The sequence below is a fragment of the Hyperoodon ampullatus genome (genome assembly GCF_949752795.1).
Source record: "Hyperoodon ampullatus genome assembly, chromosome: 14".
NCBI classification, from domain to species: domain Eukaryota; kingdom Metazoa; phylum Chordata; class Mammalia; order Artiodactyla; family Ziphiidae; genus Hyperoodon; species Hyperoodon ampullatus.
In genome coordinates this window covers 52,777,216-52,788,500 of record NC_136927.1, presented here as the reverse complement: position 1 = coordinate 52,788,500, position 11,285 = coordinate 52,777,216, and the positions used below count along the sequence as shown (strand labels likewise).

Sequence of the window (11,285 nt, the reverse complement as noted above, 5' to 3'; positions counted from 1 at the left end):
TCACCGGAGACCTCTGGGATTGCCCACTCAAGCCAAGTTCTTTGGTACTCCGGCCCATCATCTTCACTGCCCAGGGGAGAAGCTCCAGGGGATGCCTTTGTGATGACTGTATCTTCAGACGGACCAAAGGAAAATGACGTTTCTTGAAAGATCACTGGCAACACCTCTTTAAAATGACCCATTTCGAGGGTCCCGCAAAATACACAACTACACCGAGGTCGGAAGTAGTTTTGCCCGTATAAAATATGGCGGAAAGCTTTCTGGTCTCTAAGGGAACATTACGTAGTCACGCGGCGTATTACACTGCGCACGCGTAGGGGCACGCGCCACAGGAAGTCGTGATGCCCCTACCACAGCGCGTGATTTAGAACGCGTGCGCAGTAGGCTCATCTGGCGGCTGTGTTGTGAAAATGGTGGAGAAGAAAACTTCGGGTATGTGAGCTCCTGGCTGTTGGCCCCCTATCCTCCTCTAAAATCGAACCTGGCCTAGGATTCCCTCAACCAGTTATTAGTCTTAAATCCCTACCCAGGACCTCGGGTCCTGACGTCGGGGTAGACCCCCAAACCATCCGTTCACGTTTTATTCATGCCTGCTGCAAGCCGGGCCCTGGGGATAGAGAAAGAAAAAAGGATCCTTAGCATCCAAGAACTGGCTTTCCGGGAGCTGGGCAGACGCGCAGACTTACCACTGCATTTCAGAGTGATATGTGCTATGGTAGAGGGATGCAGAGTGCCTGGGCTCGGAGAGGAGTGGCATCCAACCCAGCTTCTGGGAAGGAGGGGACTGGAGAGAAGGAAAACGCTTGGACTGAGTCCTGAAAGTCACAGTTTCGCTCAGTGCAGGTGCGTGGGGACTCCTTCCCTGCAGCGGGAACCGCACCTGCCAAGGTAGGAGAGCAAGAAAAAGCAAATCGCTTAGGAAGCCAAGTTCACAGTTCTGGGGCTTGCAGAGGAGAAAGGCTGGAGGGCTAGGAAAAGGTACCCTTGAAAGGCATTGTATAAACTGCCGAAGAGTTTGAACTCTGGAGAGGGCGGTGGAGAGCCATCAAGGTCTTTTTTTTAATTTTATTTATTTATTTATTTTTGGCTGTGTTGGGTGTTCGTTTCTGTGCGAGGGCTTTCTCTAGTTGCGGCAAGCGGGGGCCACTCTTCATCGCGGTGCGCGGGCCTCTCACTGTCGCGGCCTCTCTTGTTGTGGAGCACAAGCTCCAGACGCGCAGGCTCAGTAGTTGTGGCTCACGGGCCTAGTTGCTCCGCGGCATGTGGGATCTTCCCGGACCAGGGCTCGAACACGTGCCTCCTGCATTGGCAGGCGGATTCTCAACCACTGCGCCACCAGGGAAGCCCCCATCAAGGTCTTTTAAGGCAGGGAAGTGACCCAGACACATTTATCTCTTAGAAAGGGAGTTTAGCTTCAATGCGGAGGATGGATTGGAGCGACTAGAGCTGCCCCGTCCAGTAGAAATTTCTGGGATGATGGAAATGTTCTTAATCAGCACTATTCAGTATGGCAGCCGGTAGCCACATGTGGCTATTGAGCACTTGAAATGTGGCAAGATTGAGAAACTGAATTTAAAATTTTATGTATCTTAATTAATTACATCTTAATTAATCTACATCTAAATTTCAGTAGCCTCATGTGACTAGTGGCTGCTCTATTGTGTAGTGCAGGTTCAGAGATTGGAAGGCCAGTTAGGAAGCTGTTGAGGAATCCAGATAAAAAGAGATGAGGGTCAGAACACTCCGCCAGATTGACTTGTAATAAATCCAGTCATATCATCTTTAAACCCTCACTGGATCTCCATCACCCTCACCATAAAATCCCCAAATCCAAATTCCTTTATTTTATTATTTAAAAAAATTTTAAATTTATTTGGTTGCGCTGGGTCTTAGTTGCAGCAGGTGGGCCCCTTAGTTGTGGCATGTGAACTCTTAGTTGCAGCATGCGTGTGGGATCTAGTTCCCTGACCAGGGATCGAACCCGGGCTCCCTGCATTGGGAGCTCGGAGTCTTATCCAGTGGACCACCAGGGAAGTCCCAAAGCCAAATTCCTTTAGATACTTAAAGGTAAGATTCTTAATGATCTGCCTAACTTCATATCCCCATCCCCCACCCCACACACATACTTTATATACCAGCCATACAGAACTTTAAAAAATTTATTGAAGGCACTGCAGTCTTTCATCCAGGCCTTCTCTCATGCTGGTACCAAGGCCTAAGACACCCCACCCCCATCCCAATCAGGCTAACTTCTATTCATCAGTCAGGCCTCAACCTAGACTTACTTTCCTCTGGAAAATCTTCCTGACTACCCCAAACCCCGGTTATGTGTTTCTGTCATGTGCTTTGTAGTACTGTGTACTTCCCTGTCCTAGCATGTACTATCCTGTACTGTGCTTGTTTATTTGATCATTTATATTCCCCACCTGACTGTAAGCTCTGGTTGTATTCCCAGAACCGCCTGGTACTTGGAAGGGAGGCAGTATAGTACAGCGATCAAGAGGATCTTTTTTGATGCTGGGCAGTTCTGGGTTTGAATTCTGACCCAGGTGCTTATTAGCTGTGTAAACTTTGGACAGATTTCTTAACCTCTGAACTCCAGTAAACTGAGGATGATAATGATACCTGTCTCATAAGGTTGATGTAAAGATTAAAGGATTCCATTTATGCAAAGAGCTTAGTACAGGCAGATCTCAGAGATATGCAGGTTTGGTTCTAAACCACTGCAATAAAGCGAATATCGCAATAAAGTGAGTCACACAAATTTTTTTATTTTCCAGTGCATATAAAAATTATGTTTAGGGACTTCCCTGGCTATCTGGTGGTTAAGACTCCACGCTTCCACTGCAGGGGGCACGGGTTCAATCCCTGGTTGGGGACCTAAGATTCCACATGCTGCTCAGCGCGGCCAAAAAGAAATCTTTTTTATTTTTACGTTATAGTCAGTTAAGTGTGCAATAGCATTATGTCTTTTAAAAATGTACATGCCTTAATTTAAAAATACTTTATTGCTAAGAAATGCTAGCCATTGTGTGAGTCTTCAGCGCGTTGTAACCTTTTTTGCTAGTGGAGGGTTTTGCCTTGATATGGATGGCTGCTGACTGATCAGGGTGATGGTTACTGAAGGCTGGGGTGGCCGTGGCAGTTGCTTAAAGTAAGACAGCAGTGACGTTTGCCACATTGATTGACCCTTCCTTTCGTGAAGGATTTCTCTGTAGCCTGCAATGCTGTTTGATAGCGTTTTACCCAGAGTAGAACTTCTTTCAAAATTGGAGTCAATCCTCTCAAGCCTGTCACTGCTTTATCAACTAAGTTATATAATATTCTATTTTCTAAAAGTCTTTGTTTTTTCCTTTCCTTTCCTTTCCCTTTCTTTCTCCTCCCTCCCTCCCTTCCTCCCTTCCTTCCTTCTGTCCCCACACAGCTTGCAGAATCTTAGTTCCTCAACCAGGGATTGAACCCTGGCCCACTGCAGTGGGAGCTCATAGTCCTAACCACTGGACGGCCAGGGAGTTCCCTGTTATGTGATACTGTGAATCATTTGTTGTTGTTTCAACAATCTTCACACATCTTCACCACGAGTAGATTTTATCTCAAGAAACCACTTTCTTGGCTCATCCAGAAGAAGTAACTCCTCATCCATGAGTTTTATCATGAGATTTCAGCAATTCAGTCACATCTTCAGGCTCCCCTTCTAATTATAGTTCTCTTACTGTTTCCACCACATCTGCAGTTACTTCCTCCACTGAAGTCTTAAATCCCTCAAAGTCATCCATAAGGGTCGGAATCAACTTCTTCCAAACTCCTGTTAATGTTGACATTTTGATCTCTTCCCATGAATCACAAATGTTCTTCATGGCATCTAGAATGGTGAATCCTTTCCAGAAGGTTTTCAGTTGACTCTGCCCAGCTCCATCAGAGGAATCATTATCTATGGCAGCTATAGCCTTATGAAATATATTTCTTAGATAATAAGACTTGAAAGTCAAAATTACTCCTTAATCCATGGGCTGCAGAATGGATGTGTGTTAGCAGGTGTGAAAACAACATTGATCTTGTGGTCCATCTCCCTCAGAGCTCTTGGGTGAGCAGGTGCATTGTCAGTGAGCAGTAATGTTTTGAAAAGTGTCTTTTTTTTCTGAGAAGTAGGTATTAACAATGGGCTTCAAATATTCGGTAAACTATGTTGTAAACAAATGTGCTGTCATCCAGGCTTTGTTGTTCCATTTTTAGAGCACAGGCAGAATAGATCTAGCTTAATTCTTAAGGGCCCTAGGATGTTCAGAAGGGTAAATAAGCATTGGCTTCAACTTAAAGTTACTAGCTAGCTGCTTTAGCCCCTAACAAGAGAGTCGTCCTATCCTTTGAAGCTTTGAAGCCAGGCATTGACTTCTCCTCTCTAGCTATGGAAGTCCTGGATGGCTGCTTCTTCTAATAGAAGGCAGTTTTGTCTACATTGGAAGTCTGTTGTTTAGTGTTGCCACCTTCATTAATTATCTTAGCTATATCTTCTGATTTTTTTTTTTTTTTTTTTGGCCATGCTGCGCAGCTTGCGGGATCTTAGTTCCCCAATCAGGGATCGAACCCGGGCCCACAGCAGTGAAAGCGCACAGTCCTAACCACTGGACCACCAGGGAATTCCCTTAGAGCTTCTGAATAACTTACTGTAGCTTCTACAGCAGCACTTTTAAAAAATATATTTATTTATTTATTTGGCTGTGCCGGGTCTTTAGTTGCGGCATGCAAACTCTTAGTTGCAGCATGTGGGATCTAGTTCCCTGACCAGGGATCGAACCCAGGCTCCCTGCATTGGGAGTGTGGAGTCTTAGCCACAGGATGCCGGGGAAGTCCCTCTACCTCAGCACTTGCTGCTTCAACTTGCACTTTTATGTTATGGAGACGGCTTCTTTCCTTTTTTTAAAAAAGTTTTTTTTTTAATTTACTTATTTATTTACTTATTTTGGGCTGCGTTGGGTCTTTGTTGCTGCACACGGGCTTTCTCTGGTTGCAGCGAGCGGGGGCTACTCTTCATCGCGGTGTGCGGGCTTCTCATTGAGGTGGCTTCTCTTGTTGTGGAGCACGGGCTCTAGGCACACGGGCTTCAGTAGTTGTAGCGTGCAGGCTCAGTAGTTGTGGCTCGCGGGCTCTAGAGCACAAGCTCAGTAGTTGCGGCGCACGGGCTTAGTTGCTCCGTGGCATGTGGGATCTTCCCAGACCAGGGATTGAACCCATGTCCCCTGCATTGGCAGGTGGATTCTTAACCACTGCACCACCAGGGAAGTCCCTGGCTTCTTTGCTTAAACCTCATGAACCAACCTCTGCTCACTTCACACTTTGTTTCTGCTGCTTCCTCACCTCTCTCAACCTTTGTAGAATTGAAGAGAGTTAGGGCCTTGCTCTTTATTAGGCTTTGCATTAAGGGAATGTTGTGGCTGGTTTGATCTTCTATCCAGACCACTAAATCTTTCTCCATATGAGCAGTAAGTCTGTTTTGCTTTCTTGTCATTCAGGTGTTGACTGAACTAGCACTTTTAATTTTCTTCAAGAACTTTTCCTTTGCATTCACAACTTAGCTAACTGTTTGGTGCAAGAGGCTGAGCTTTTGGCCTGTCTCAGCTTCTGACATGCCTTCCTCACTAAGCATGATCATTTCTAGCTTTTGATTTGAAGTGAGAGACATGTAGCTCTTCCTTTCACTTGAACACTTAGAGGCCACTGTTAAGGTTATTAATTGGCCTAATTTCAATATTGTTGTGTCTCAGGGAATCGGGAAGCCCGAGGACAGGGAGAGAGACTTGGGACAGCTGACTGCTAGAGCAGTCAGAACACACACACATTTATCAATCACGTTTGCCGTCTTGTATGGGTGCAATTTGTGAGCCCGTAAAAATTACAATAGTAACATCAAAGATCAGTGGTCACAGATCACCATAACAAAGATGATAATAATGAAAACGTGTGAAATATTGCAAGAATTACTAAAATGTGACATATAGGCACAGTCTCAGGCTATGGAGAACTCAAGCAAACACACTGGATTTGGCCCTAGATGGTCACTGGTGTCCTGAGTGTGAGTGGTTCCCATTGAATGGAAGTTGGTTTGCCGGGGGTTGGTTAGGAGTGGATGGGAGGTAAGGAAATAAAACTTACCATGGACTGTGCTCTCAAAGCAGAGTAGGTATGAAGTTGGGTAGACACGTGAGAATTTAGCAGGTTTTTCTATGGAGGAGAAAGTACCAGTTGAGTGGGAGGGGTTGAAGATGCAAGAGGCGGGGAGGACTCGAGCTAGAGGTAAAGGGTTTGGGTTTAGCAGTGGGACTTGGCGATGCATCCACTTGATGGATGAGCATCTCTCCATGGTGGCTCATTTCCTTTTAGGTGGGAAATGAGATTGCTGAGTGTAAAGGCTGAGTGCATCAAGGTCCCAGTGGAGCCTGGAAGCCCCGAGTGTACCGTGGTCTCTGTCAGCATGGTTGTGTGATTTTGTCCAGCAGTGAGAGGTCTCCAGGAGGCATTTCATTGCCTGGGTCTGGGATTAGGAGGAAAGGCTGGGGCCAAAAGGATAGAAAACAGGCATGAATGGGGACTTACCTGGTGGTCCAGTGGCTAAGAGTCCACGCTCCCAGTTCAGGGGGCCCAGGTTCGTTCCCTGGTCAGGGAACTGGATCCTGCATGCCGCAACTAAGAGTTCACGTGCTGCAACTAAGAATCCCACATACCACAACTAAAGATCCCACGTGCAACAATGAAGATCCTGCGTGCCACAACTGAGACCCAGCGCAGCCGAATAAATAAATAAGTAAATAAATAAATATTTTAAAAAAAAGAAAAGAAAACAGGCATGAGTGACTGAAATGGCAGTCTTAGGTAGCTGGGGAGGAAGCAGCCAGAGTGGGTGATATATTGGGAGAAGATACAGGGGCCAAGGGCTTGGGGACTAGGATGAGATCAGAGAACTGTGCCTCCCCAATCCCTGGACGTCTTCCACACGCGGCCCAGAGCCAAGGCCGCCCCAGCTTCTCTCTTCTCTGACCCCATAACTCTTCTGGCCCCGTCCCATCTAGTTCGCTCCCAGGATCCTGGACAGCGGCGGGTGCTGGACCGGGCGGCCCGGCAACGCCGCATCAACAGGCAGCTCGAGGCCTTGGAGAATGACAACTTCCAGGACGACCCCCACGCAGGGCTCCCCCAGCTCGGCAAGCGGCTGCCTCAGTTTGATGATGATGCAGACACTGGTGAGTCGGGTGGAGGAGGAGGCGGGGGCCAGGTGCCAGGAGACAAGGCTGCAGGAGGAGGGAAGAGCCTGCCCCGGTCAGGGTGTGTAAGGACACCGGGCTGGGGGATGGGTGATCCAGGAGCTCCTCTGGCTCCTTTGAGCCAGCTGCTCTCCCTTTCTGTGCTTCAGTTTCCTTTCCTGTATGTATCAATAGAATGAAGAAGCTGGAGCCGATGAGCTCTGAGATCCCTTGAGCTCGGACACAAAGCTCTAGATATAGGGAGGGTGGAGATGGAGGAAGGCTTGGCTTGGAGAAGTGGGGGGTGGGGGAGGGTGGTAGAGAGAGGCCGGCTTAGAACCCAGGTGGGCACCTGGGCAATGGATGGACACGGGGGATCGGAACGGTGAAGCAAAGAACCAGTGTCTTCCTTGGCACGTGCCAAGTAACTCAATGCTCTTGACCTCTAGGAAAGAAAAAGAAGAAAACTCGAGGTGATCATTTTAAACTTCGCTTCCGAAAAAACTTTCAGGCCTTGCTGGAGGAGCAGGTGAGAGGAGCTGGCTGGGGAGGACCTCACAGGGCAGGGCTGCACCTGCAGAGATCCTTGGCCCCGGCGCGTGTTCCTGGGAGGGGACAGAGGGGTCATAGGACCAGCCCCCTTGTCTCTGCAGAACCTGAGTGTGGCTGAGGGCCCCAACTACCTGACGGCCTGTGCAGGACCCCCATCCCGGCCCCAGCGCCCCTTCTGTGCTGTCTGTGGCTTCCCCTCCCCCTACACCTGTGTCAGCTGCGGCGCCCGGTACTGTACTGTGCGCTGCCTGGGCACCCACCAGGAGACCAGGTGAGAGGGGCCTCCCCCGGGTCCACACCCTCCCCCTCCTCCCCCCACAGCCTCCTGGACCCTCTGCTCATCCTGGGCTTCCTCTGCCTTGCAGGTGCCTGAAGTGGACTGTATGACCCTAGGCGTCCCCAGAGAGGAAGGCCTTCCGTGCATCACCTGGCCTTGGAGAGGGCATCACCGAAAGGAAGGGCGCTCCCCCTGGGTCAGTAGAGGAGCCCAACAAAGCTCGTGTCCTGTCCTCCAGGGAAGACCAGTCTTACTCGCAGGGATTGTGGCAGGGCAGTGGGCTGAGCCCTCAGAGTGCTGTTGTAATAAAAGGTCTCATGTGAGGAGGAGCCTGCCTGTGTGGTTCTGTGGGGTTTTGGGGGTGACGCTGAGGGGTCTCCTGTCTCTCGAACTCACTGCTCTGTCTCTTTTCCTACTCCTGCTGTCTGCCCCTCATGGTCCCTGACTGTGAAAGGTTATGTCCCATTCTCCTGCCATCCCCAGGTCTTTGCATTTCTTGGCTGCTTCTTTTTTTTTTTTTAATACATTTATTTATGTATTTATTTATGGCCGTGTTGGGTCTTCATTGCTGTGCACAGGCTTTCTCTAGTTGCAGTGAGTAAGGGTTATTCTTCGTTGCGGTGGCTTCTCTTATTGCAGAGCATGGGCTCTAGGCACGCAGGCTCAGTAGTTGTGGCTCGAGGGCTCTAGAGCGCAGGCTCAGTAGTTGTGGCACACGGGCTTAGTCGCTCTGCAGCATGTGGGATCTTCCCAGACCAGGGACTGAACTTGTGTCCCCTGCATTGGCAAGCGGATTCTTAACCACTGCGCCACCAGGGAAGTCCCTTGGCTGCTTTATGTCGCTATTTGGGTTATTGATCTAGTTCTTTTTTTTTTTTTTAATTTTGTTTCTATAGTTACTCTGGGTATCTTTTGAGTACCGCTGGCTCCCAGGACTGGTGATGGGGAAGTGGAGTGAGGGGAGGGGTGGGGCTGGGGGTATAGAAGGGCACCACAGAAGGCACCAGCCCTGTCTTTGTCCTCTGGTTCTTAACCAAATGAGAGAGACTGGGACCACATTCTTGGTGCTGCCCGTCTGAGGGAGCACTTGTCCTTAGGAAGCCCCTCTTACCAGGGGCTGTGGTGTGTGAAATTATTAGCAGCAGAGAGAACCCAGAAATTTCTGGGAAGCATCAGGAAGTTCACGGTATAGAGGCTCCTGTTCTTGGTGGCCCTGGATGCTGTAACTTCTGTGGTACTAGAGCTTCTTACACCCACACCTTCTCTAAGTGGATTGCAAGCTGTGAGCTCTTAAGTGCCTTGGAGTTGCTGTCTTAAGACCCTGTACCCTGTTGCAACATAGCAGACCAGGTGCTTAGGAAATATTTGTTGCACAAATTACTTCAGTAAGATATTAATGAGATCCAGCCAAGTTGGTGTTAGGGAACTTCTTAGGCTCTTGGGGACTTTCCTGGGGTTGGCCCAAATATTCCCAGTGTCTTCCTGAGGAGCTTCCTGCTCTTTCTCTGGAGACTTGGTTGGGCAAGTGGTGTTGGTGACATCTTCGTGTTGAGGACAGCGTTTAGAGACAATCCTCAGTGTGGTGGTTTTGAAAAATGGCTGTAAAATTTTTTACTATCCTTTCATCAAAAGGTGGTGCTTGGTCCCCTTCCCCTGGGATCTGGGCAGGCTTATGACTACTTGGACCAGTAGAAAATGGTAGAAGAGCGATCACATGACACTCAAGGCGAGGTGGTAAAAGGCAGTGCAGCTTCTGCCTTGTCCCCAGGACACTTGCTTTTGGAGCCTTCAGCTATCATGTGAGAAATCCAACCATCCTGAAGCTGCCATGCTGTGAGGAAGCCCAGGCTACACCCAGAGGCCACGCGCAGGTCCTCCCATTGACAGGTCCGGCTGAGCCAAGCCTTCAAGCCATCCCAGCCCAGGCTTCCATCACAGGAGTGAAGATGCTTCCTGATGATTCCAACCCCCAGACATCAAGTTACCCTCAGCCATCTGAGTCTTCCTAGCCGTGTCCTCAACATCGTGGAGCAGACACTGGCCGTCTCTGCTGTGTCCTGTCTAAATTCCTGACCTTCAGAATCTCTGTGTATAATAAAATGGTTTATGCCTTTGAGTCTTGGGATGGTTGGTTATACAGCAATCAGGGGACATCAGGAATTCAGTCTGCTGGCTGCTAACTCTTGGCCTAGATTAATTACCTTGCTCTCAGGAACGGAAACTTTCCTAGATCCTAACCTTTCTATTTTTCTCTCCACCAAGAAGTATACTCAAGAAAGTAAATAGAATTCCCTGGTGGTGCCATGGTTAGGACTCGGTGCTTTTACTGCCGAGGCCCTGAGTTCCATCCCTAGTTGGGGAACTAAGATCCCACAAGCCACCGGCATGGCAAAAAAAAAAAACAAAAAAACAAAAAACATTTCTGGGCTGAGAAACACCTTCTGTGCTTCACTGTGATCACCTGTGTCGGAATTCCTGTCAGATTTCCACTGAGTCAGCACAATCTCTTTGGTTTTTTCCTAAATTTACTGACTTTGTTTCCTGTTTTGTTGCTATAAAAAGAATCACAGAGGTTCTGCTTGCTATAAGATTTGTCTACCCAGTGACACACTCAGTCTTCCCCAACTGACCTTGATAGGACATAGCCAGACCCCAGGGGCTCCTGATGCTCTGATGCTGATTGGGTCCCCAAGTCATTCATTGATGTTCTCTAGGAAAGATCTCCAGACCCCCATTTGAAACCTTAACTCCTCAAGGAAAACCTTGAGCAATTTTTGCCAACTTCCTGTGTACTAGTGGAGACTTGGTCCCCACCTTGGGAAACACCTTGGTCTTTGGGAAATCTACACTATGCCAAAGCTTCTAGAGGCCAGAAGCTTCTAGATCCAGTGTCATGTGATAGGGCAGCACAGACCCCTCCTGGGCCCACAGGGGCAGAAGAGGTTAACGCTAGGATCTGGAAGGCTGAAGACCGGGGCGCTCCCACCTAAAGACCTCAATGAGCTTTAAGTTTAATTGACATGGATTAGGGACTTCCCTGGTGGTGCGGTGGTTAAGACTTTGCACTCCCAAAGCAGGGGGCCTGGGTTCAGTCCCTGGTTAGGGAACTAGATCCCACACGCATGCCACAACTAAGAGTTTGCATGCCACAACTAAGGAGCCCATGTGCCGCAACTAAGGAGCCCATGTGCTGCAACTAAGGAGCCCACGAGCTGCAACTA

At 48.7% G+C, this 11,285-nt stretch overlaps 1 protein-coding gene across 2 annotated transcripts; it reads left to right on the top strand.

The window, feature by feature from the left end:
• The first annotated feature begins 402 nt into the window (after positions 1-402).
• ZNHIT1 (zinc finger HIT-type containing 1) lies at positions 403-10,224 on the top strand. Of its 2 annotated transcripts, XR_013811256.1 has the most exons (6): positions 403-432; positions 7,065-7,235; positions 7,685-7,764; positions 7,889-8,058; positions 8,153-8,260; positions 9,697-10,224. XR_013811256.1 is itself a non-coding variant. In XM_079719944.1 (5 exons), the coding sequence occupies exons 1-5, from the start codon at positions 411-413 to the stop codon at positions 8,172-8,174; spliced, it is 465 nt and encodes a 154-aa protein (XP_079576070.1). In that variant the 5' UTR covers positions 403-410; the 3' UTR covers positions 8,175-8,371. The 2 variants fall into 2 exon arrangements, 1 of the variants encoding a protein (XP_079576070.1); XM_079719944.1 differs by lacking the exon at positions 9,697-10,224 and having other exon boundaries at positions 8,153-8,371.
• The last annotated feature ends 1,061 nt before the right edge of the window (positions 10,225-11,285 follow it).

Bases quoted from the DNA above. Each gene is read 5' to 3' on its own strand.
- ZNHIT1 (XM_079719944.1), top strand. From the start codon at position 411: ATGGTGGAGAAGAAAACTTCGG. The intron at 433-7,064 runs GTATGTGAGCTC...CGTCCCATCTAG, and splicing joins GGTGGAGAAGAAAACTTCGG to TTCGCTCCCAGGATCCTGGA. The intron at 8,059-8,152 runs GTGAGAGGGGCC...TCTGCCTTGCAG, and splicing joins GGCACCCACCAGGAGACCAG to GTGCCTGAAGTGGACTGTAT.